The sequence below is a fragment of the Dendrobates tinctorius genome, unplaced genomic scaffold (assembly GCF_039654945.1).
Source record: "Dendrobates tinctorius isolate UK_male_01 unplaced genomic scaffold, ASM3965494v1 ptg000032l, whole genome shotgun sequence".
Lineage (NCBI taxonomy): Eukaryota > Metazoa > Chordata > Amphibia > Anura > Dendrobatidae > Dendrobates > Dendrobates tinctorius.
Genome location: NW_027361700.1, coordinates 43,379,879 through 43,404,388, shown reverse-complemented (window position 1 = coordinate 43,404,388; position 24,510 = coordinate 43,379,879). Strand labels below are relative to the sequence as shown.

Below are 24,510 nucleotides of genomic sequence, written 5' to 3'. Positions count from 1 at the left end.
GTATATTTACCCCACTCCCCCATGATGCAGGTGTACCTACTTACTGTAGCTCGCTGCTGCTGTGTCCCTGGTTACCCATGTAGTAAAACTATTAGGTTCAGGTCACCCCAGGCCTTGGTGAAAGGCACATGTTAGGCCCATGAGGACCTCGGCTACTGTCCTCTCCTAGGGGTTTACTATAAGTCACAGTTCAGATGTCATGACCCACCATTGTGCTGGTCACTGCCCATCTGCTATGCTGCGCTAATGAAGCTCTGCATTACCTTCTCCCACTCTATAACCTGCCTACCTGCCAGTGTCTGCTGTTCTGCATCTTGGAGCTATATCAAATACCCATTACATCCAGTTTTAAACTTCAATATGTGAGCATTGCCGAAGGAGAGCACAAACCTCAGAAGATCTGGCGCTCCTATGTTGGGGTTTATGTGAGCGCAGAGGACCGAGCCTAGGCTGCACATTTGGAGATCATAAAACCAGAGCTAAGTGTAAGGCGGAGTTCACACGTGGCGTTTTTTTTGCGTTTCCGCGGCGGTTTTAACCGCGCGATTTTGCTGCGAAAACGCGAAAAATAAGCATCTCATGCATTCCTATGGGATTCCGCAATGCTGTGCTAATGCTGCGGTTTTTACCGCGGCGGAATCGCTTTGCGGTAAAAACCGCAGCATGCCCATTAATTTGCGGAATCGCGGCGATCCCGCACCCATAGGAATGCATTGTTCCGCTTACTTCCCGCATGTGGCTGTGCACACCATGCGGAAAGTAAGCAGAACATTTGCGGATGGTACCCACGGTCCGGAGGAGAGGAGACTGTCCTCCGGGCTTTGGGTACCATATCCCTGTAAAAAATAGAATTTAAAAATAAAAAAATATTGTTATTCTCACCCTCCGACGTCCCGCGCAGCCTTCCCGCCTCTCTTCACGCTCCCGTTCCCAGTAATCCTTTGCGAAAATGCCCGCGATGGCGTCCGTTCTCGCGGGATCGCGAAGTATCGCGGTCATTCGCGCGACGTCATCGCGAATAACCGCGAGACATCGCGATCCCGCGAGAACGGACGTCATCGCGGGCATTTTCGCAAAGGATTACTGGGAACGGATGCGCGGGATGTCGGAAGGTAAGAATAACACCATTTTTTATTTTTTTTTACATTCTATCTTTTACTACTGATGCTGCATAGGCGGCCTCAGTAGTAAAAAGTTGGTCACACTCGTCAAACACTATGTTTGACGAGTGTGACCAACCTGTCAATCAGTTCTCCAAGCGATGCTACAGATCGCTTGGAAAACGCTAGCAATTCTGCAAGCTAAATACGCTTGCAAAATGCTAGTTTTTCCGCGGGAATTTAAAATGCGATTTTCCCGCGGACTGGAATTCCGGAATTCTCGCGGGAATTTCCGCGAGAGTTCCGGTACGTGTGCACTTAGCCTAACATGTAACCTCTGGGAGGGTTTCGTCGAGGACATATGTATATCCCTGGCATGACTGCAGTTCTTGCCTTAATGACCAGAGAGACACACACACACACACACACACTGCCTAGCTTGTTATTCAGGTACACCAGTGAGGATGGCTTTAGTATGGTTCACCTATTTATTGCTTTTTGTTGATGTATGGCAACTGTCTAGGCGATGGCTACTGTAGTCATTATGTGACCCACTACACAGGAGACAAGGCCCTATAGGCGCTCAGTGTTAAGCCTCACACCTGCTGACATGTTACAAATAGTCTGTAATATGACTCACTGTAATCTGATTGTATAAAGCGGCACACGTATGTTTTCTGTTATACGTGTCCCCAAAAAATGAGAGCGCTGTCTCCATGTCGCTCGTTTGGCATATGTTTGGATTTCTTTTTCTCTTAATAATAAAGGCCAATAATAAAACCTTCATTTAAAAACTGCATTTGTATTTTTATTGTGTCTAATATTACCGTATATACTAGAGTATAAGAATTCAGGAGGGGGGGCAAACACTTTCACACCACTGTATTTGTAATATGAGTATTATACATGTGCATGTGCAGTGTGTATATTTCCGTGTCTGTGTGTATATATACATGTGTGTGTGATGATATATGAATAAATGTTGATGTTAATGGGGGAAAAAAGACATAGCTTTCAGAACAAAATCTAATATAAAACAGTGTCTTATTTTAGGGGAACATAGTAAATATTTGGAAGGGATTAGGGGAATTTAAGACAGGAGAGCTGTTTTAAAAGTCTGTGACTGGTGGTAAACAGTGGCACATAAAGGGCCTATGAATAAATGACGTGTGCTGCCATATAGTCACACCAAGCGGGTTAGATAATTCACAAAGAGCTTCTAAGAGGGGATAGAGCGCTCATCGAGGATTCTCCCAAGGATACCATGTTATGACTCTCTTCCCCCCCGCTTACCTCTCCATCATTCTTCAAATTTATCTGTCAGAATTTGATTTCCCTACTGATCTTTTATTACCCAAATCACTCCAGCTCATAAGTGTAATAATTGTGTGAAAGGGAATCGCAGTACATAAGTGAACTCCCACCCATTTCACTTGTGATCTGATCTGATGTTTTGATCGTTGACAATAGTTATGATCATTTGTATAAAACTTTTTTTTTTTTTTTGGTTTCCTGAAGCCTTAGTCCTCCTGTAGTGTTGGTGTTGCCATTTACAATAATGTATTCTCCCATAGCTCTTGTCGTTTCTTCTTTGGGTCCTCAATCGACTCCAGATTGTGAACATTCTGAAACCATCTGCAGACTTTTGTCCTGAACGTCTTTTGGAAAAAATAGCCTCTTTCGTGTTGTTTTTAATTGCTGAGTAGGAGGCAGAGCTCACATGCTGTGCGCAGGCAAAATGTCTCCCAGCTGCCTCATCTCAGGAATCCCACTCATGATTTGTGCACAAGAATTAGTCCATGCCAATGGTTGTTCCTTCTTTTGTAGGTCGTCCTATTGGTAGTACATAGTACAAATAAATTGATACTCAAATATTTTTGTTACTTGGAATCCTCAATAATATTATTATTTATTTACGGTATATAGCGCCATTAATTCCATGGTGCTGTACTCATGAGAAAGGGATTAGATATAAAGTTATAGCTATCGTTAACAGTAAACAAATGTACAATGACAGACTGGTGCAGAGGAAGGAGGACCCTGTCCTTGTGGACTTACATTTTACGGGATAGTGGGGAAGAGACATAAAGTCGGGGGTGCGGCAGCTCTGATGGTGATGAGGCAGCAGCTCGGGCGGTTGTAAGGTGGCAGAATGGTTATTGCAGGCTGTAAGCTTTCCTGAAAAGATGGGTTTTCAGGTTCCGTTTGAAGGATCCGAGGGTGGTAGATAACCGGACCTGTTGAGGCATGGAGTTCCAGAGGATGGGGGATATTCGGGAGAAATCTTGGAGGCGGTTGTGTGAGAAACGAATAAATGTGGAGGGGAGTAGGAGGTCTTGGGAGGATCGAAGATTACGTGAGGGAAGATATTGGGAGATTAGTTCGGAGATATAGGGAGGTGACAGGTTGTGGATGGCTTTGTAGGTCAGTGTTAGTAGTTTGAACTGGATTCGTTGGGGAATTGGGAGCCAGTGGAGGGATTTGCAGAGGGGAAAGACAGGGAGTAGCGAGAAGAGAGTTGGATTAGTCGGGCAGCAGAGTTGAGGACAGACTGGAGTGGTGCTAGGTTCACATTGCGTTAGTGGCATCAGTTTAATGGATCCGTTAAACAGATGCTCTAACTCAGATGTCTTTTTACATCATTTGTGACCATAGTTCTAATGTATGCATTAACGCATGATAGCCGCTCGTTACCATGCGTTAGCCCATACAGGTCTATGCACAGCGACGCACCCCCGAACGCTGCTCACTGCGTTCGAGTGTGTGTCATGAAGAAACGCATCATCGCTAATGCATGCTGATTTTGGCATGTGTTAGGATGCGCTACTGTCATTGCGGGCAATGGTGGCGTTAACGCATCCGTTACATAGCGATAGTGACGCTACTTAACGGATGCCGTCAGCGCATTGCCCGCAATGCAACGTGAACCCAGCCTTAGCAGGGAGGCCACAGAGGAGAGTGTTGCAGTAGTTAAGTCGGGAGATGATGAGGGCCTGTACAAGAGTTTTAGTAGATTGAGGGCTGAGGAAGGGACGGATTCTGGAAATATTTTTGAGTTGGAGGTGTGGTTTGAAGGACAGAGCAGAGTCAAGAGTTACTCCGAGGAAGCGGATTTCAGGTGCGGGAGAGAGCGTATGCCGTTTACCATAATAGATAGGTCGGGTAGGGAAGATATGTGAGATGGAGGAAAAATTAAGGCTATTTGCCCACAGTAGCGTTTTAAACCTGACACAAAACCGGACGCCTTCCCAGAAAACGCGCGGTTTTTTGAGCGTTTTCCGCGTGGTTTTGCTATAAACAAAAAAAAAAAAAACTCGTTTTCCGCGCATCTTCTGAACCATAGGAAATAGCTAAAAACGCAGACTAAGCCTCAATGAACATGCTGCGTTTTTAGCCTGTAAATGTTTCCTTAGCGGTAAAAAAAGCATCCATTGGTACAAAAAGGCTAAAAAGCATTAAAAGGATTGGGAAGCTTCTTTTAAGCATTTTTGAAGTGGTTTGACCCCTAAAAACGCTTCTAAAACGCTACTGTGGGCACACAGCCTGAGTACAGTTTTGTCTGCATTGAGTTTTAGAAAGCGAGAGGTGAAAAAGGAGGATCTAGCTGATAGACACTCTGGGATTCTGGACAGCGGAGAGGTGACATCTCATCTGCATACAGGTGGTACTGGAAGCCATGGGACTTTGAGTTGTCCTAAGCCAAGGGTATAGATGGAAAAAAAGTAGGGGCCCCAGGACAGAACCTTGGGGGACTCCCAACAGAGAGAGGGCGGGATGAGGAGGTAGTATGGGAGTGGGAAACGCTAAATGTGCGGTCAGAAAGGTATGAGGAAATCCAGGACAGGGTAAGGTCTTTGATGCTAAGGGAAGAAAGAATCTGTAGCAGTAGCCAGTGGTCTACTGTGTCGAAGGCAGAGGACAAGTTGAGAACGAGGAGGATGGAGAACTGTCTGTTAGCTTTGGCTTTGAGTAAGTCATTAGTAATTTTGGTCAGGGCAGTTTCAGTGGAGTGGTGGGGGCGGAAGCCAGATTGGAGGATGTCGAGGAGGGAGTTAGATGAGAGGTGGGAGGAAAGTTGAGCATGGTCATGCTGTTCAAGAAGTTTGGAAGCAAATGGGAGCAGTGATATGGGGCGATAGCTGGGCATAGTTGGGTCAAGGTTTGTTTTTTTGAGGATGGGTGTGATGTTGGCATGTTTTAAGGCAGAGGGGAAGGTACCAGAAGATAGCAATAGGTTGAAGAGATGGGTTAGGGCTGAAATGAGCGTGTTCGTGAGGGGGAGCAGGTGGGAAGCGATGGGGTCAAGTGCACCGGTGGTGAGGTGTGATTTGGAAAGGAGATGAGTAGGCTCTCCTTCAGTGATGTTGGAGAGGGAGGTTATTAGAGAAGGGCAGAGGTCTTGTATGTGGAGTGGTGAAACAGTAAAGGTTTGCCTTGTTTGGTCGATCTTATTTTTGAAGTTGGTGGCAAAGTCCTCAGCAGAGATGAGGAGAGTTGGAGGTGGCAGTGGTGGGCGGAGGAGAGAGTTAAATGTGCTGAACAGTTGTTTTGGGTTGTGGGATAATGAAGACGCAAGGTTTGTGAAATAGGTCTGTTTAGCAGAGGTGAGGGCTGATATGAAGGCAAGTGTAACTTGTTTGAGAGCAGTGAAGTCGTCTGGCAGGCGTGTTTTCTTCCAACGCCGCTCCGCGACCCTGGATGCTTGTCGAAGTTTTTTGGTGAGGTTGTTGTGCCAGGGTTGCCTATTGATTCGTCGCACTTTGCCATGCATGAGAGGGGCGACTGAGTCTATGGCTGATGTGAGGGTGGCCTTGTAGGAAGCGGTGGTGGTGTCCGTATCGTGGAGTGAAAACATGGAGGACAGAGGTAGAAGAGAGTCTGTGAGTGTCTAGGTGTGCGAGGTTTCTGCGAGGATATGCTAGTGGCTGGACATGGGGGGGCAGGTGAAGAGGACAAGGATGAGAAGGTGAGTAGATGGTGGTCAGATGGGGGAAGGGAGAGATTGTGAGATTGGGTAGGGAACAGGCGGGTGAAGATGAGGTCTAATGTGTGTCCATCTGTGTGGGTGGCTATGGAGGACTACTGAGTAAGTCCAAAGGATGAGGTAAGTGACATGAGTTTGGAGGCTGGTGGGTGTCAATGGGGATGTTGAAGTCTCCCATGATGATGGTGGGGATGTCAGCAGAGAGAAACAGGAGGAGCCAGGTGGAGAATTGGTCGATGAAGGCAGTGGCTGAGCCCAGTGGTCGGTATATGACAGCCATTTGGAGATTAGAGGGAGAGTAGATATGGACAGAGTGAACCTCAAAAGAAGGGAGGATAAGGGAGGGTGGGGGGTGGATAGGGTTAAAGTAGTTTTTTGAAAGAAGGAAACCCACTCCACCATGTCTTTTGCCAGTGCGAGGAGTGTGGTTAAAGTGGAGGCCACAGTAACTCAGTGCGGCAGGGGAGACCGTGTCAGGGAGTGTCAGCCAGGTCTCAGTGAGGGCCAGGAAGGAAAGGTTGCGGGAGGTAAAGAGGTTGTGGAGCTTGTTGCAGACGGAACGGGCATTCCAAAATGCTTCGGAGAGAGGGAACGGGAGGGTGGGGGTCAGTGGCACAGGTTTTAAGTGTGAGGGATTGCGGTAGTTTCTCTTAGAGTTAAGGTACTGTCACACTAAGTGATATCGCTAGCAAAAATTGTGACGTTATAGCGATATTGCTAGCGACATCGCTGTGTCTGATACTTACCTACGACCCGCTCCCCCGCTGGTTATCGCTGATCGCGCGAGAACGTCCTGGACCGCTTCTCGTCATCAGCTTCCTGCGGTGCTTCCTGTGGAGAGACGAGCGTGGAGCTGGGCGGGAGGATGTCAGGATCGCCTAGTGTGACAGGTAAGTAGCGACCCCCGTCCCCAGCGATGTCGCTGGTGAGATCTGCCTGTGTGGCAGCTCACTAGCGACCACTTAGTGATGTACCAGCGATCCTGACCGCATCATATCGCTGGTCGGGATCGCTGGTACATCGCTAAGTGTGACCGTACCTTAAGAAAGATAGGGGTGAGGATCGGTGGGGGGCCAGGATTGGGGGAAATACAGTGAGAAGAAGCAGAGAAAGGGAAAGCAGGTGGGTGAAAGAGTGATAAACTTGTATTATATTTTAGTAGGAGAGGTCTTAGGTTAAGGAGCAGGTCTGCAGATGAAGCGAGGTGGGTGGGTAAGAGAGAGAGGGGGAGATAGTTATCTGGTTCGAGGGTGCAGGGGTTTGGGGAGAGTGAAGATTAGTGGAGCAAAAACGGTGAGGGCAAATGTGAGCATGGTTACTGACCCTGCTCTTTAAAGAAAGGAAATTAGAATTACCAATTTCTGGTATATTTCTGATGTAACACTTTAAAGATGTCACACTTCAAATGATTTCACATCTGACCAATATCTGCCCTTTGCAGAAGAATATTCATAAAACATCCACCTTTATCAAATGTGCGAGTATATGGAAAATTCTCATCAGACTTCCTGCAAAACCAAAATTGTGTCACAGCTCTGAAAGGGAGATCAAGGATGCCAAACATGGTGGTCCATATTTCTATCAAGTTCTTCCCAAGACATGAAACTGTCCTGGGTATATGAGCAACTGAGCACTGCCAATCTTAAGTTGGCAACTTCATGAGTACAATTACACGAGTTGCTGTTTGTGGGCCAGCGGCCATGACTAGGAATTTCCAATTTAGGCTACTTTATAGTAATGGCTTCCACTTATCCTGAGGATGAGGTTGTACAGTTAGGTCCATATATATTTGGACAGACAACATTTTTCTAATTTTGGTTCTAGACATTACCACAATAAATGTTAAACAAAACAATTCAGATACAGTTGAAGTTCAGACGCTCAGCTTTCATTTGAGGGTATCCACATTAAAATTGGATGAAGGGTTTAGGAGTTTCAACTCCTTAACATGTGCCACCCTGTTTTTAAAGGGACCAAGCCACTCATAAGCATCAAGAATAAAAAGGCTGGACAGGACTTTGCTAAAAAAACATCTAAAAAAGCCAGCACAGTTCTGGAAGAACGTTCTTTGGACAGATGAACCCAAGATCAACCTCTACCAGAATGATGGAAAGAGAAAAGTATGGCGAAGGCGTGGTGCAGCTCATGATCCAAAGCATACCACATCATCTGTAAAACACGGCGAAGGCAGTGTGATGGTTTGGGCATGCATGGCTGCCAGTGGCACTGGATCACTAGTGTTTATTGATGTGACACAGGACAGAAGCAGCCGAATGAATTCTGAGGTATTCAGAGCCATACTGTGTGCTCAGATCCAGCCAAATGCAGCCAAACTGATTGGTCGTCATTTCATACTACAGATGGACAATGACCCAAAACACAAAGCCAAAGCAAGCAACCCAGGAGTTTATTAAAGCAAAGAAGTGGAATATTCTTGAATGGCCAAGTCAGTCACCTGATCTCAACCCAACTGAGCATGCATTTCACTTGTTAAAGACTAAACTTCAGACAGAAAAGCCCACAAACAAACAGCAACTGAAAACCACCGCAGTGAAGGCCTGGCAGAGCATCAAAAAGGAGGAAACACCGCGTCTGGTGATGTCCATGAGTTCAAGACTTCAGGCAGTCATTGCCAACAAAGGGTTTTCAACCAAGTACTAGAAATGAACATTTTATTTACAATTATTTAATCTGTCCAATTACTTTTGGTCCCTTTAAAAACATGGTGGCACATGTTAAGGAGCTGAAACTTCATCCAATTTTTAATGTGGATACCCTCAAATGAAAGCTGAAAGTCTGAACTTCAACTGCATCTGAATTGTTTTGTTTAAAATTCATTGTGGTAATGTCTAGAAACCAAAATTAGAAAAATGTCGTCTGTCAACATATATACGGACCTAACTGTATTTATTCACACAGTGCAGTCATATTGTCTTTTCTACTTTGAGAAACTAAGACTTAGAATGGGGTCAAATGTCCATTCACTCTATGTTCACTTGAAAATAGAAGTTGACTGTGTTCTCTCACTATTAATAAAGGGTGATGGTAAAATTACAGCCACTTCTACTCAGAAAATGCAGATCAAATACCTTGTTTTAATTAGATGATCGGCCACCTGGTTGCCAGGAAAAACATGACCTTGTTGAATATCGGCAGGTGTAAATGCCCCCTAATGGCTCATTCAGATGTCCATGCCAATCGGTCGGCGCATGGACCATTAATGTACAGCCTGGCTGCTGCTCTCCTAACCCGAGTATAATGGCTTCATATATTTCTATGAAGTTGTCATCCTCTGGTCAGGAGACCCAGCTAGTCCATGCATTGCAGCCTAACTCTGCAGGATTTGCGCAGACTTCTGACTGAGCCTTTAGGCTTTATGCACACAGTTTTTCGAATGAATTTGTGCAGCATAAACTGACCATAAACGCTCCAAATCGTAAAACTCCTCGAAACGTAGAGGTTTCCCAGGGCTAATGGGCTAAGAACTGACATAAGTTCCTAACTACTTGCCTATTCTGCCCATCTCAGAGCGGTCACGTACCACTTCTGCTTCCTGTCGACTGTGCTGCATGGAAAAGCTACTCTATCGGCGGAGCGTGACTGCGGATGTCATGCCTGTCAGTTGGCTCCCTGAAGTTAAGCAACGGGGAGTCAGATCAATCAGTATGACATCGGCAGTCCTCCCCTGTCGACAGAACAGCAGCTCTGTCGACGTGATGTGACCGTAAGCTGCAGAATTGCTGACAGGAGCGGTCTATGACTTCTCAGTGGCGGCAGAGATTAGCCAGGTACAACAGGCAAGTAGTTAGCAACTACCCCTGCCTGTAAGTTCTTAGCCCCATGAAAAAAATAAAATGGTCCTGGGTAACCGCTTTAGCTTGGAGTTTCCACTCTGAAAACTGAGCAGAAAGACTGTGCATGTATCGGGTATGTCCACACGGAGTCTTTTTGCTGAGTTTTTGGAGCGGAAGCTCTTAAGTTATTTGAGTAGTTTTTGAGGAATATTTTGAAGTTTCAGCTAAAAAAAAATCCTCAAAGATTGTGTGAACACACCATTTTAAAGTTGGACTAATCAGATAATTGTGACTTCTCATTATGCCATGAGTCTTTGATCAGAAAACGGTAATTGTGACAACTCGTCATAGTTTAGCCTGAATTCAAATGACCACCTATGTTTTACCATTGTCTTGCTTTTGTCTTTAGGGTAACCACTTTGACCAGTATGAGGATGGACATCTGGAGATTGAACAAGCCTCCCTGGACAAGCCCATAGAATCGGTAAGAGGCGGCGCGTTGGGCAGGCGTTTATAGCATTGTTCCTTTTTGTTTGCCCCACAAGATAAGATCTAGAATTTAGGAGATGTAGGTGTTAAGCACTTTAATCAAATATCGGTGTTTTTGTTTTTTTTAATTTGTATTTTGTTGTGCTATTTGATCTCCGTATTGAAAACACTTTGCATTATCTTGAGAGGCTAGGGGCATGCTGGTTATTTTTTTTATAATTTAGGATAGCCCAGGGAAAAATGGCTTATATGTAGCCCAGTCTGGCAAAATCCACTTCTTTATTTACAAAAGGGTCTATCACCTATCCTCGGCGGATGCGGACAGTTTACCTCCTTCGCAGAAACTCCTATCACAGTCTGAAGTCGGCTTGTGTTCCTTCTGAGATTACAAGGTGGCTAAGCCCAAAAAACTGTCCGCTCCCTCCTTGTGTATATGATAGGCCCACTACAAGTGAAATGCACATTGGCCCTCAGCTGGGCCACGCAGTCTGAACCCATGACTTTTTACCCTCTTGATCACTGACTCAAATGCAAGGTGTATGAATCTCCGGTCACGTTTGAATCCTTGTCCTCTTCTGGTTCATAGGTGCTCCAGAGCTTATTATCACAGCACTGTGCAAGGCCTCAATCCCAATTTTATGTTTTTCATGCAGTTAGGTTTTAGCAAAAATCTATCTGTATTAGAAGCACACCTCCTCTTCTAATTGAGGACAGGGGTAGCCCAAACTAAAATCACACAAAGGCTTATGCCTGGCTAAGGAACAATGTGCATCTCCCTGCTGAAGTGTAGGTCTGTGTTGTGTTTGTGTGTGTGTCTGTGTAGATGGTAATACAGAACTTTACACAACTTTGGCCCTATCTGGCCTTTCTCTTCCACAGCAGTTGATCCCAATATTAGCTAAGCTGCTCATGACCTGGTTTGTATTGCACGCTCTGCCTTTTTTAATTTTTTTTTTTTTTCCTTATATATTTCTATATATTTATACATTTCCTTTTCTTATTTTTTTTTTTCTTCCTCTAACCACTCACTGCTAGAGGGTCTGGCAATGTGAGGTATTGCTTCTCCTCGCAGCAGTGACGGGGTTAATACTCTAGGACTACTTTCCTCCTTCTACCCTTCTCCTTTCTGTTATGGTCCAGTGAACACCATGTATATATATTTGTGTGTATATATTATCTCCCCTTTCTCTGCTATGTGCTGGCATGTTGCTAGCTAAAGTGCGCACAAGGTAATGCTGCAGAGGAGGACACCGCTTCACACAAGGCTGCAGGCACAGGCAAGGTTTAGCAATGTATCTACTTCAGAATCATGAATATTGCTAGTTCCCTGGGTGGGCGTTGTAGCTTATACCCACCTGCCTTTCATGGTGTTGCTATCATTTATGTAAAGAGTCTTGCAGGTGAAATAATGTGGTAGTTAAAAAAACATTCCTTAATGTGGAGTCTAAAGTGTAGGAAAGTGAGCAGTGTGTTCAGGAGAGCTTTCATTAAAGGGATTGTCCAGGCTTGTGATATTGATGACCTTAGATTGGTCGGGGGAGTCAAACATCTGGCACCCACAGTGTTTTGTTTTTTTTTCAGTTCCGACAGCCCGATGCAAATACTAAATGGTCAGGAATACCACAGCTCTGTATACTGTGTAGTGTCCATTGGTGTAAAAATCAGGTAATCTCCTAGCAGGTTCTTACTTACTCTGACAGCAGCATAATGTAGGGGCAGATTCCATGGATGTGTCACTTACTAAGCTGTGTGATCTAGTTGTAATACAATCCGTGTTTCATCAGAAGGATATTATCACTGCCGGACTAGGTCACGTGCAAGCTAGTCCAGCTAATCTGTGTAATGCCACCCCTACCACTGACTCACAGCTTGCTGGCAGTGTACAGTGTACACAGGAAACTGCCCAATCAGTGGTGTGAGCAGGGATAGACAGAGCTCCGCATTCTGACCACTGCTACATCTACAGTAGAGAAATGAATAATTGTATCAAAACTGCACCAAGCAGCCCAGTAAGTGATGCATCTCTGTAATCGCGTACTCAGCCCCTAACTTATGCTGCGTTTCGGATTATATAGCAAAAACCTGACAACGTATTTCCTTTAATAGGTCTCTGCAATGGCAACTACAGTGTACAGAGCTGTACTGTTCTGGATCCGTTCACTTTTTTTTTTTCCCTTCTGGCTGCTGCCGGAACTGAAAATTGTCTAATCAGTGCGAGGGTTACATCTCCACCGGTCTTAGGTTATCAATGCAAGTCATACAAGTCTGGTCAACTGCTTTAAGGTTCTCGTGTGGCAGGTTTGTTGCAATATTTTCTTCCATCAGTTAATTTTATCTGAATAGGATTGTTTTGGCAGCAGTATATAAACCCCTGCAAGCCCCTTTCCAATACAATCGCAGATTCTTTTTTTTTTTTTTTCTGCAGTGTATCTATACTCTAAGCGGTTCAGCTTAATGTTTCAGATACAGACTAGAAGCAGAATAACGGTAACACATGACATCCCTGCCAAGAAAAATAAAGTACATACTCTGATTGCAGAAAAAATGTGATACTGGATTATGTTGACCGTTTTTCTTCACTATCCCTGACTGTCAACCAGCCTTTAAAGGGTTATTCTCATGTTATGAAGTTGTCATAGTTGAGTGCAATGTGTGAAAGTAAGCAACTTTTTAATTAATGGGGTGGTCTGGTACCTTTTTAAAGCCCTTTATAAATACGTGTTCTTAAGCCTTAACTATTTTTGTGATTAGCTTTATTATTCAATTCCCTGTACTTCTCCCTATCCTGCTATTTCCTATGTGTATGTTTTAATCAGATCTTTTTTTATTGATAAGAGAAAATGTATAAAAATATTACATGACAGTCAATTAACAATCACATGTTTATAATTACATGATGGGCCAACACAGTATTGCTATCCATTAATTTTAAGCACTATCCAGGCTATAAACATTTTAATCTCTTATTATTCAGTATAAAAATATAAACCAATCACTCTCCCCAACCTCCCCCTCGATAACATATGAGAACAAACTACTGGTACAGACATATTTCAATATACCACATATATCCTGACTTGACTGACATTCAAGAGCTGGCCCTGAGCTTTGACCTGAAGTAACCCCTTTGACCAGTACCGGGGGTACTGTAACATTCTAACCTGGAATCAGTAACTGCCATAACCTATCTCTCATCAATGTACCAGACGGTCGGCCTGGAACATTCCGCCAGTGTGCCCATATATTTTCAAATTCATTTTTTGCTTTTCTCTTTCTATATGCCTCCTTTTTCAACTATATGTTCTGATTTATTCATTGATTGACAGAGGCTGAGCATCGAACCAATGCATTGCAATTAGTTTGCGAGCTTGGTATAGTATTTGTGATAGCTATATGTGTATTTTTACTCTTCCTGTGAGCGACAGCTCAAATGGGGCGTTGCAAAAAGCTGGGGCTGCCCTCGCTTCTCTGCTGGGTAGCACTCCTGGAACAGGGGCAGTGCTGCCATCACCATAGCCCCTTGATGACATCCTGGTTCCATAGAGGTGACCACCTCGTTCAGTTGCTGTCGTCAGTCACTGCTTATAACACCACAGCCTCTTTTCCCAACATGGATACTCATCGGGGGGGCGGAGATAGAAGCAGTGATTGACACCAGTGATGCTCATTGATGATAATCCATTTGAGGGCAGTGACAGTAGCAGGGTAAGTGACTGCAGCTCCAACCTACAGCTTCTATCACCGCTGTCAAGTGAACTATGATCAGATGGCAGCTGGTGTCACTCACTGCTTCTATCACTGCCCCTTGATGACAATTCATCTTAAGGAAAGCGACTGTAGTGACTTTGATGGCCGCAACTAAAGATGCAGTCACTTCTTGATCACCTCTACTGAACCAGGATGTCATCAAGGGGCGGTGGTGACAGCAGCTCTGGTAAGTGACCACAGCGCTGCCCCCTGATGACGTCATGTTCTAGTAGGGGTGATGGACACTGCAGAGAAGTGAGTGCAGCCCCAGCATCCTGTGATGTCCCATTTTAGACTCTCCTAAAACGAAACCTAGCAGGAAATGGCAGGATACGCAGAAGTATCTGGAATTTAATTAAGCCCTGACCACTCTTATAATTCGCTTTAAGTTACCTTTTAAAGCCCTTTATAAACGCCTATCAGACTACACCCTTTATATGAAGTTTCTAGGTTGCACCATTCTCCTGATATTAGTTTTTGTTTCACTTTGTACAGCTTGTTGCCTGGGGGAATGACTGCCAGAAGGGTGGCCGAACATAAGCTATGTTACATCATAGCTTAGAGGCCAGCCAGGATCATGGGAGTGCGCATTCATAAGCCATAGCTCCGGATCTGTTTCGGCTCTCTGGCAGCAGACATCTCTATAGAATCCAGAGGAGCAACACTGTTAGCTGCAGTGAGAGCAGTCAGTCTAAGGGTATGTGCCCACGCTGCGGAATCCGCTGCGGATTCATCCGCGCAGATTTTGCAAAATCCGCAGATAAATCCGCAGGTCACAAGACCTGCGGTTTATCTGCGGATTAGCCTGCGGTTTTGCCCTGTGGTTTCACCATCTCCACAATGGTGGAGATAGGAAACCGCTGCGGATTCTGCAGAAAGAATTGACTGTCAATTCTTTCTGCGGTTTCAAAACCGCAGGAAAACCGGGCGGAAAAATCCGCACCTTCTACACAGCGTTTTTTTTTTTTTTTTTCCATTCATTTGAATGGTACTGTACACCGCAGCTAAAACTGCTGCGGGTCCGCAGCGGCCAAATCCGCTGCGGATCCGCAGCAGAATCCGCAGCGTGTGCACACAGCCTAAGTTTTCACAACTGCTCTCCTCCTCCATCATAGGTGTGTCTCGATCTCCTCCCTTGATCGGCTGTAGGGAACATCAGATGAGTCTGCTCCTGGTGCTCTCTGCAGCGTTGTCAATTGCTGTTGTGAGGATCTCCCCCTTCAGCTACAGTGAGAGATCAGATCACAGTCTGATCACCTCTGCTTTTTGTCACAATCCCAACAGCTTGCATCGATGTTGAACATGCAGACACAGCTGACACATATGCGTCTTGAGCTGGCATGCTCAGCAGCAATTCAGATATTTGAGAGCTTTGGGAGAGGTGTACTCAAGTCAAGTTGAGAACACCCCTTTAAAGATATGGTATCCAGTCATATATCAGATTGACACATCTGTGTACAATGTCATCAGTAAGATGCATTTGTAACGTGTTGAGCTGCAGGGGGTGTACAATAGTGTTGATGCAGGGAGGGTGTTTGTGGAAGTGTTAGCCAACCTCTGCAGCAATACCTGTGAGGAAGAGTGCAGGGTTGGGCTATGGCGCTTCTGCTCCAGGAGTCTACAGATCCTAGCCTTGGGCTCTCAGAGCCAGAGAATAATGTGAGAGACCATGCCTATCCTTATGATTTATAGTGCCCTCTTTACCCATGTGTAAATTTTCCGTATGTATATAGTGTGTGATCTCTGCAGTCCCCTCTGATATCTTAGAAAGGATGGCGATAGTTGAGTATATGTATGTATACAAGTCCAGATCTCTTCATGGGAATGCCTCACTAGCATTGGGTATAGCAGAAGCTGGTGATCACATTGGACTCTCTGAAAAAGCAGTAAGCCAATGGAGCATTCCCTGTTCCTTCCTGGGTAGCCTCCCAGAGGAATTGGTATTGTATCTGCTCAGCTGGAGGGAATGAATGGGAGGTCATCAATTGACTTCTGAGTGCAGCTGACAGGATCTGTGGACTCTGAGACCGACTGGCCTCAACTTGACCGGTTTTAAACCTTCTACTGCCAGAGGCTCTTACCAGCGCCTACATTAAGTAGTGAGCCAACCGGCAGTAAGAAAGGTTACCTGCGCCAAGCTGGGTGCCATTTGGCATAGCCTAACACCACTGCTTCCTCTCTGTCCGGCCTTGGTGGTGTCAACTTGTAGTGAGCTGCAGGGTTTGGTTTTGAGGGGCTGAACAGGGTCTCTCAGCCCTGCAATATGCATGAGAATCCCACAGTGAGCATTTAGTACTTACTACAGAGCACGCTAAGCCGAACTTATCGCCCACTCAAGAGCTGATGGGGATTGAGTGAGGAGTGCAAGATAGAGGTGGCATCTGTTCACTTGCAGTCTGATGTCTCCTTCCAGCACTTGGCCTAAATACTTGTCCACACAGCTGCCATTTATCTGATGGTCACAGTTCATTTCCCTGGTGACTATTGAGTAGTCGCAGCTGCCCTTCATGGTCTGCAGAAAGTAAAATTCCCCATCCCCTTACTGTACGGTATTGTTAGAAAATCCAACTACTATATTGTATAACAGTAGATTTATTGTACTGAGTGGTTCCGTGTATGATGACGGCACACAATGCATCCCCATTGTATCTGCCATCCCCGCAATAACCAAGAAGTCATTATGTCCGGGGCTGTGCCACCATTATGCCCTTTTCACAGTCCGAGCTCCACATCCGCCTTGCTGCTGAACAGATTCCTTTCCTCGGCTGGGTCTAATACTGACTAGTGGGTGGGATGGGACTGTACTGTTAGCAGGAGGCGCTACGGCTGGATCCATGTTTTCCCAGCAGCCTTTGCTCTTGACTGGCTCTGTAAGTGACGCAAATGTCTGCCCAGTGCATCCATCACCCCTCCGTGCCATCTTTTCTTTTAACTTCTCCATTTTTCCTGTCTTTTCTTTCAAACCCCTCTCCTCTGTAATCCCCAGCACTCAGTTCATCCCTCGATTTACCTATTTGTTTATTTTACAATTATTTTGTCTATGCCTTTTCATTTCACCTTCCTGCTTTCACCTATCTGATATATTAAGCCTTTAACTTGCAAGCAGTGGCTTGGTGACAATGCAAGAAAAAAAAAAAAACTTTAAAAATACAAAAATAAAACAAATCTGTGTTTCTTACTGTGTTACATTTAATTGTTCCTTTGACAGCCCTGTTTTTAAAGCCAGGTTCGTATTTCCACTCCACTTGTATTCTCTTTTGGAAACTAGCAATGCTTCCCCATTTTGTCTGTCTTTTTTTAACCTTTCTTGTAGAAAATTCATAGTATCCTTTCCTGTGCCCAAGCAGAGTGCCTCCCCTCCTCCCAGCAGTCTATTCCTGCCACAGGCTTACCAATATTGTGCACAAATGCCCAACTCGCTCATTAAGGGGGAAGTTGCTAATTTCTCCGCAGTTTCTAGATCCTCTGCAAAGATAAAGCATTAAAGATGTTGTCCAATGTCCACTTTGGCTTTATTTTAAGAAATGGGTTGGATTTTGTGGCACTTGCTGATCTAGAAATGCCGATCTTCTCCTCTTATGAAGTGTCGCTCACTTGTTAGAGCAGCTTTCTTTAGACTGCAGAGCTCTCCTAATCTCCATGTATCTGATGGACAGGTCTGTCTCTTGGGGACAGAAGAGCAGCGCATTCAAGTGCCCCGTAAGGAAAAGTGCAATGTCAGTCTGGTTTTTAAAGGGAAGGTAGTATCAGAAAATTACTTACTGTTTACTTCTCTCGCTTATATAATTTCAGCTTGTTCCACAGCACTTTACAGACGTCATCTCTGTCCCCATTGGGGCTTACTATCTAAATTCCTATCAGTATGTCTTTGGAGTGTGAGATTGAGGCTGGATTACCCAGACAAAATCCACCCAAACACGGGAAGCACATGTAAACTCCTTGTAGATGTCATTGGCAGGAAAAATACGCACATTTTTGCATGCGTTTTTGACGCACTTTTTTTCCCCGCCCCATTTGAATGGGTGTAAAATGCTGCAAAAGCGCTGAACTAATTGGTATGCTGTAAAACTGGAAAGTTTTTGCTACGGGAGGAAAAAAAGCGCAAACACAATGTGCGAAATGTACCTTAACACAGTTTGTATGTTCTCCCTGTATTTGTGTGGGTTTACTCGCACACTCTAAATTTCTTATCAGTATGTCTTTGGAGTATGAACCCCAATAGGGACAGTGATGATAATGTATGTAAAAGCGCTGCAGAATAAGATGGCGCTATATAAGCAAAGCATAATAGTAAATAAAAACAACTGCTTTAAACAATGGTTCATTTTTTGATGATGTCTTCATTTTAAAGGGAACCTAACAGCTGATCCATGCTGCCTGTGGATTGGTCTTGGGTCTCCTCATGTGCGTGTTTATGGCGAGCACCGTCACTCCAGGGCAGCAGGCGGGGAAGAAGCTGCTGGGGATCACCGGTGCGACTAATCTCCTGTCACCCAATCCCCAGGTGCTTTTTAAAGTGTTTCAGAATCAAACATAGCTGGCTGAAATCACGTAGCCAGTGCGCTGACACAAGCTGCCTGTGAATCGGGCATCATGTATGAGCAGTCAGGATACAAGATTTATAGTATTTCTCCAGGTCCCTTACAATCTGTCTTTGTTCTGTTGACCACCTTCCAAACCAGGAATGGCACTAGATGAGCGGAATTGATTCATCTTTCCTCTGATAGTTGACTGATTTTTACAACATGGCCTGTATGTGCATTTTTCTTGACGTTTGTTGCCTCTGCAGGAAGATTGTATGAGCTACCAATGGTTTCCCTCATTATTGCTGCCCTTTCCAAACGCCCCTATTCAGGCGCTCTCCTATCATATGAGCTCTGTGCTCCTTAGGGCTCCAAACCTGGTGCTTGTGTAATAACTGTATTTTTGCTCTCCGTATCACCATTCTGAACGCCTGTTTATAGGATTACAGCTTTGTTTTCTGAGCAGTAGGATCTGTTTGAAGGGTCTGTGATTTAGTAGCACCATTAAGCCATTAGATGATTTCCAAACCGAGTTGTGTGTGTTTAGTGGGGACTTGTCAGCACCTCCCTAGTCCTGGGCTGCAGTGCGCCTTTGTGCATAGGAATGCAGAACCAGACTCCCTTCTATGTCCTGCTATGTTCCACCCTGCAGTATGAGTCACCCATCTCCCCTCCCTCAGTCTTCCTCAGTTGTTTCCCTCCTCCTTTCCCTATGACTTTAGTGCCTCCCCTTCATCATTGCTCAGAAATGATGTCTGCACACTCAGTATGCAGCTTACATACGCCGAAATGCATTCAGCAGTAATGAGCACAATGTCTCCCTGTCCTTAGTCTTAGATGGCCAGATACCTACACTTAGGTTTCAAGGAGACGTCTTCCCCAATGGGCTTTGTTCCCTCCGATTTGTCCATTCTCCACACTGAAGGTCACTTCAAGGTCATGCCTCTTTTAGCGATCGATTTAATTTTGTAAAAAGGGGAGATGAGACACTCTGCTGGGACCCCCCCCACCTCTCTTCTTGCCTCTGTTTTGCTTTATCATTTGCACTTGAACGTCCTTGGCTGTTAACCCCGTTCTAGTCCTGTCTCACCCGATGCATTAGATGCTATGCAATCATTCATGAAACTCATTCATAAAGCCAGACCTGCAGGTGTATCTCTCCTGTTTACTTCTCCTCTCCTCCCCCATGATTATTATTACTCTACCTAAATAACACTAACACAATGGTTTCTTCCAAAATCTCAATAATATCGTTTTGCTGCATGCTTTTAGTTACGTCTGAGTTAAAGAGAATTGTAATGAAGGAAGCTGGTTGGGACCCAACTGGTATCGACCTCCGTAATCTACTCTGCTACTATGGCTTCTCCCACAATCGTGTTTGTGTGGATATGTCCCAGGAAATTGAGTGCTGTCCCATGGAGTGCTAACGAGAGCCGCGCTCCACTCGTGATCACGCTGATGATTACATTTCCCTCCTCGTTTTGTCACCAGCAGAAAGGATTATACAGCATTGCCAGTGCCAGGCTTGGCAGAACCTGCCAGGGCACGTCACTATTGGCTGCATGTCTGTGATCGAATATAGATCAAGCCTAGATTTGTGCACTAAGCCCCTCCGTACCTTCTCGTTGGCTCTCTGTGGGATAGCACCTGCCTTGCGGTCCAGGTGATGGATAGATGTTTGTCTTATGCTCTGTGTTTTCTCGGTTCCATATTGGATTCATATCCACGTATGTTCCCACCACAAGCCACAACCTTTTATTACTTGTTTTTCAGATGACTTGCCCCCAGTTTGACATAGCTGGAGGGTCACTAGGAGTGCCACCATTTTATGAGAATTCCATAGTGTAGGGAGCACAGTGTTTTGCCACCATACACTAGATTTTCTTTCTTTTTTTTTTTCTTATTTGCTTTGAAATTGTAAAGCTACTTGTTTATTATATATCCTTTTTATCGCATGATTCCAGTTATCACAAAACTTGGTCACTGGTGGAGAATCAATGACGGAGGGAAGGGGGGGTCAATTTTATTACTGGAATATTTTCGTGTTTTTTTTTCTCCCCCTCCTTCTCTCCCCAATCCATCAGGATAACATCGGACATCGCTTGCTGCAGAAGCATGGATGGAAACTTGGCCAGGGCCTGGGGAAAACTCTTCAGGGTAAGTGAAGTGCTACGTTAGATTTCGCTGTCTTCTGAAATGTTTATCATTCAGTCTTCATGTGCTTCCTGCACTCTCCTCTTCTCGCCTTTTTTTGCTTTTCCACTTCCCCCTTCTGTTTTGCAACTGCAAGAGGAGCTAAATATCACAGACCAGGGACTTGTTGGAGAGCCTAGTTCACATGAAACCCGACGTGCCTTATACATTGTAGTGCAAAAGCCGGTGCGGAAATGGACTAGTGTTGTCTGCTGTGCATTTTATGTTTCATGCCCTCGGTGATGACTTTTCAGTGACTACTGCATCTAGTCTACGTTTGTAAGCTGCAAGAATTGGTATAAAATCTATTTAAAGGGATTTCTGAGAATTCAGTATCGTTGAGCTATCCTTAAAGGCCATCACTACTAGATCTATGTGGGTCTGACTTGCAGTACTCCCACCTTCAACAAGCACCATATCCTCTTCATTGTTTTATGCAGGTCCACACTGACTAGCAGCTGTTCTTGCTATTGTGGGTCACTGCAACCAGTGGGACTGAGTTCCAATATCTTGCCCAGCCACTGTTAAGCACACTGCACTGACCTGGAAAAAGAAGGGAGTGTGCAGTACTTTCAATCAATTGATTTACAAAATACGGATAGTCTGGTGCCAAGCCCAGTCCTGGAAAACCCATTTAACATCTCACCTTTGTGTCATTTACTATTACATTATGGTAGGTAGGACTTTGCTATAATAATACATCCCAGGGACGGTGTGGTAATCGGTTGTAATATACTACCTGATTACTGCAGCGGCAACCAAGATCAGAGCTTTGATCCCCATCCTTGCAGGTACCATCTGTATTGGCAAGTAAGTTAAACAATGAGAGGGTCTCCCACTGCCTCCCCAACAGTCCAGAAAGCTTCACACCTATCTCATCATTGTGTCCCAGGACTGCCATTTTACTACACTGACAGCCAAAATACACTGGAATACAATAGTATTGTAGTGTATTATGAGCGATCTGGCTCTTACATTTTTCAAGTATCAAGAAAAAAAATTGAAATCATTAAAGTGCAAAAATAAAAAATACTCAACATGTCTTTTCCATATCAAAGGAACTGTCAGCACCACAGAATGACTGACTGTTCAAACCAAATCCAGGCGCTCAGTGACCCTTTGGCCTGGCCAAACATTTAAAGGCACGCTTGTCAGCACAGAATGACTGTTCAAGCCAAGTACAGGCACTTGGTGCTTCATGGCATCCATTTATTTACATACGTCTTTCACACCTGCTTGGTTTCCATCTCTCTCCTCCCTTCTCTGTCAATCAAATAAGGGGGTAGAAATAGAGTGGAAAACAGGTGGGACAGTGTATATATATGATTGGCCCCGCCTTGAAGCACCGAGTGCCTGTGTGAACAATCATTCTTTGCTGACAGTCCCTTTAAATGCACCTTTCCACCTACCGTACTTGTTTTCCATCCATCTCCACCCTTTCGGATACCTCTGGCTTTATAATGCCAATCAAAGAAGGAGAATATGGCATAGAACAAGCAGGTGGGAAGGTACACTTAAATGTTTGGCCCGGCATGAAGCACTGAGCCCCTGAACTTGGTTTGAACAGTGTGCAGAGAAGAGTCCCTTTATGCATTACCACATCAACATATTAGTGTACCTGTAATTGACTGCCGGTTGAACAGTCCAAACTGTGATCATCTTCTTTTGTGAATAATAGGACTTACCGTCTCCATTCATGGTCTTTTGTATGTGGGGTGTGAACAAGTGTTTAAATAAGATGCCGATCATGCAGCCATCACCATTTCCATAATGACTTGTATCCCGTCATGCTGGCAGTCTGCTCTAAAAATTCTCCCTGATGAATCATAATAAGCGGTGAAATGCGTTGAAGTAATGCGAATAATTGAAGATTAGGGATGTTGGCTAGGGCAGAATGGTAAGTATTTGAAGGAAGACTGGAATAATCACGGCAAGAAAACGAAGTACAGCACAATACACTAGGTGAACAGGATAATAAGTAGCAGATCAAAGAACTTAGGCTTCTTTCACACTTCAGTCTTTTGACGTCAGTTCCAAACTGTCAAAGTGTGAAAAACCTGATCCGCCTTTTCAACGCAGACAAAAAACGTTACTATATCCATTGTATCCAGACACTGAAATTTCGACGGATCCGTCAAATCATGGATGCAACGGAAAGCCATCCATCGCAATCTGTCACTAATGCAAGTCTATGAGAAGAAAACGGATTCCGCAAAAAAAGATCCGTTTTTTTTCTAAAAACAGCGGATTTCGACTGACGTCAAAAGACTGAAGTGTGAAAGAGGCTTAACACAATAGTGAAACGTAACATGTAGATTATTGGTGTATGAGGGGAGGGTAACACTATAAACCCTCGAATACCGACCCTATGAACGAAAGATATCCTCAAAATATTGTAAAGATATATACTTGGGGATAATGAAGCTTTAACCCCTATAATAAGCAATTGGCAAAGAAGGCAAAACAAATGTAATGCTCAACAAAAAACACTATATGATGTAGAGTTCCAAAAATCTGATGTCACTCTCCACAGCAGTTTCTGGACAACTTGGCTACATGACAGCGAGTTATATGCAAGTTGGCTGATCTCAAAATGTGTGCAAAGTAGTTATTGGGAACTGGCCTAAATGTCTTGACGTGACTTATGGCAGTGAAATCATTGGAGTCTGTGTTGGGTAATTTTCTAGTAGCAAGCAATGCTTACACATGATGTGGGGACTAGTTGGCGTTGGCATTTGGGTGTTTTTACAGAGTATTTGGTTGTATTGTGTATGAGAGCGTCTTCCTGCCCTGGTGGCAGTCCTATCACCCCGTACACTGACCACACTATTGTCAGAGTCAGAGCAGCACGTCGATTTACTGCAATATATTCTATTCAACGGCAAAATAAAAATGATTTGCGGAAGAAATCACTTTATATTTTTGTTCAGCCTTTTACCTTCTAGTATTACAAGCGTTGTGAATTATCAGGCCTTGGGCACGCATTTCTCGTGATTAGTGGGGGGTCCAAACATTGGACACCTAAGAGTATACATTTGCCATCTATCCCATGGATAGGTGGTGAATAAGATTTCTGGAATAACATCTTTAATGGCAGCTTGTGTTCTGCTAAATGATTTTCAACAGGGAAGGGGGGGGGGGTGTGCGGTAATTTCGACACCCTCTTGGAGAACACCATACAGAGTACAGTTGACTGCTGCCGTCGTCCTGCACTGTTACCAGGATCGCAGTACAGTTGACTGCTGCCGTCGTCCTGCACTGTTACCAGGATCGCAGTACAGTTGACCACTGCCGTCGTCCTGCACTGTTACCAGGATCGCTCTGCAAACAGTTAAAAATTGGGATTAGCTGCTATAAGTGCATAGTGGTTTTTAATCTTTGCTGCTATCGGGCGGCTTTAGTGTAATTACTTCCTAAGTATGCACTACCTTTGGACACAGAAACCATTACCAAGTCCTTGTGTGCTAGCAGCAGGATATGAGAATGGTGGTCTTATTGGATAAGGTTTCTCAAGTCCTCCAGCTAAAGAAACAGCCGAATAATAGACATTTCATAATTTTAATCATGTGACATTTTCCTGGCACTGTCTCTGCAGGCTCTGGGCACATATCCAGCCCTTCTTGTGAACAATCAAATGGCTTCTTTTTGGTTCTGTAAAGGCAAGGATGTCCTTCCAGGCT

The 24,510-nt window shown here is 44.6% G+C and overlaps 1 protein-coding gene across 6 annotated transcripts in view; it reads left to right on the top strand.

Moving 5' to 3' along the window:
• The window catches only part of GPATCH8 (G-patch domain containing 8), a 69,746-nt gene that overhangs the window by 16,282 nt on the left and 28,954 nt on the right, over window positions 1-24,510 (top strand). For 3 of the 6 annotated variants that reach the window (XM_073572843.1, XM_073572842.1, XM_073572845.1), the window contains 2 exons: window positions 10,288-10,362; window positions 20,722-20,794. In XM_073572843.1, the coding sequence (XP_073428944.1) occupies window positions 10,288-10,362; window positions 20,722-20,794 (148 nt within the window). Of the gene's footprint in view, window positions 1-10,287; window positions 10,363-17,322; window positions 17,341-20,678; window positions 20,795-24,510 lie in introns of those variants that run through there. The other 3 variants (XM_073572847.1, XM_073572848.1, XM_073572844.1) reach the window with 3 other exon arrangements.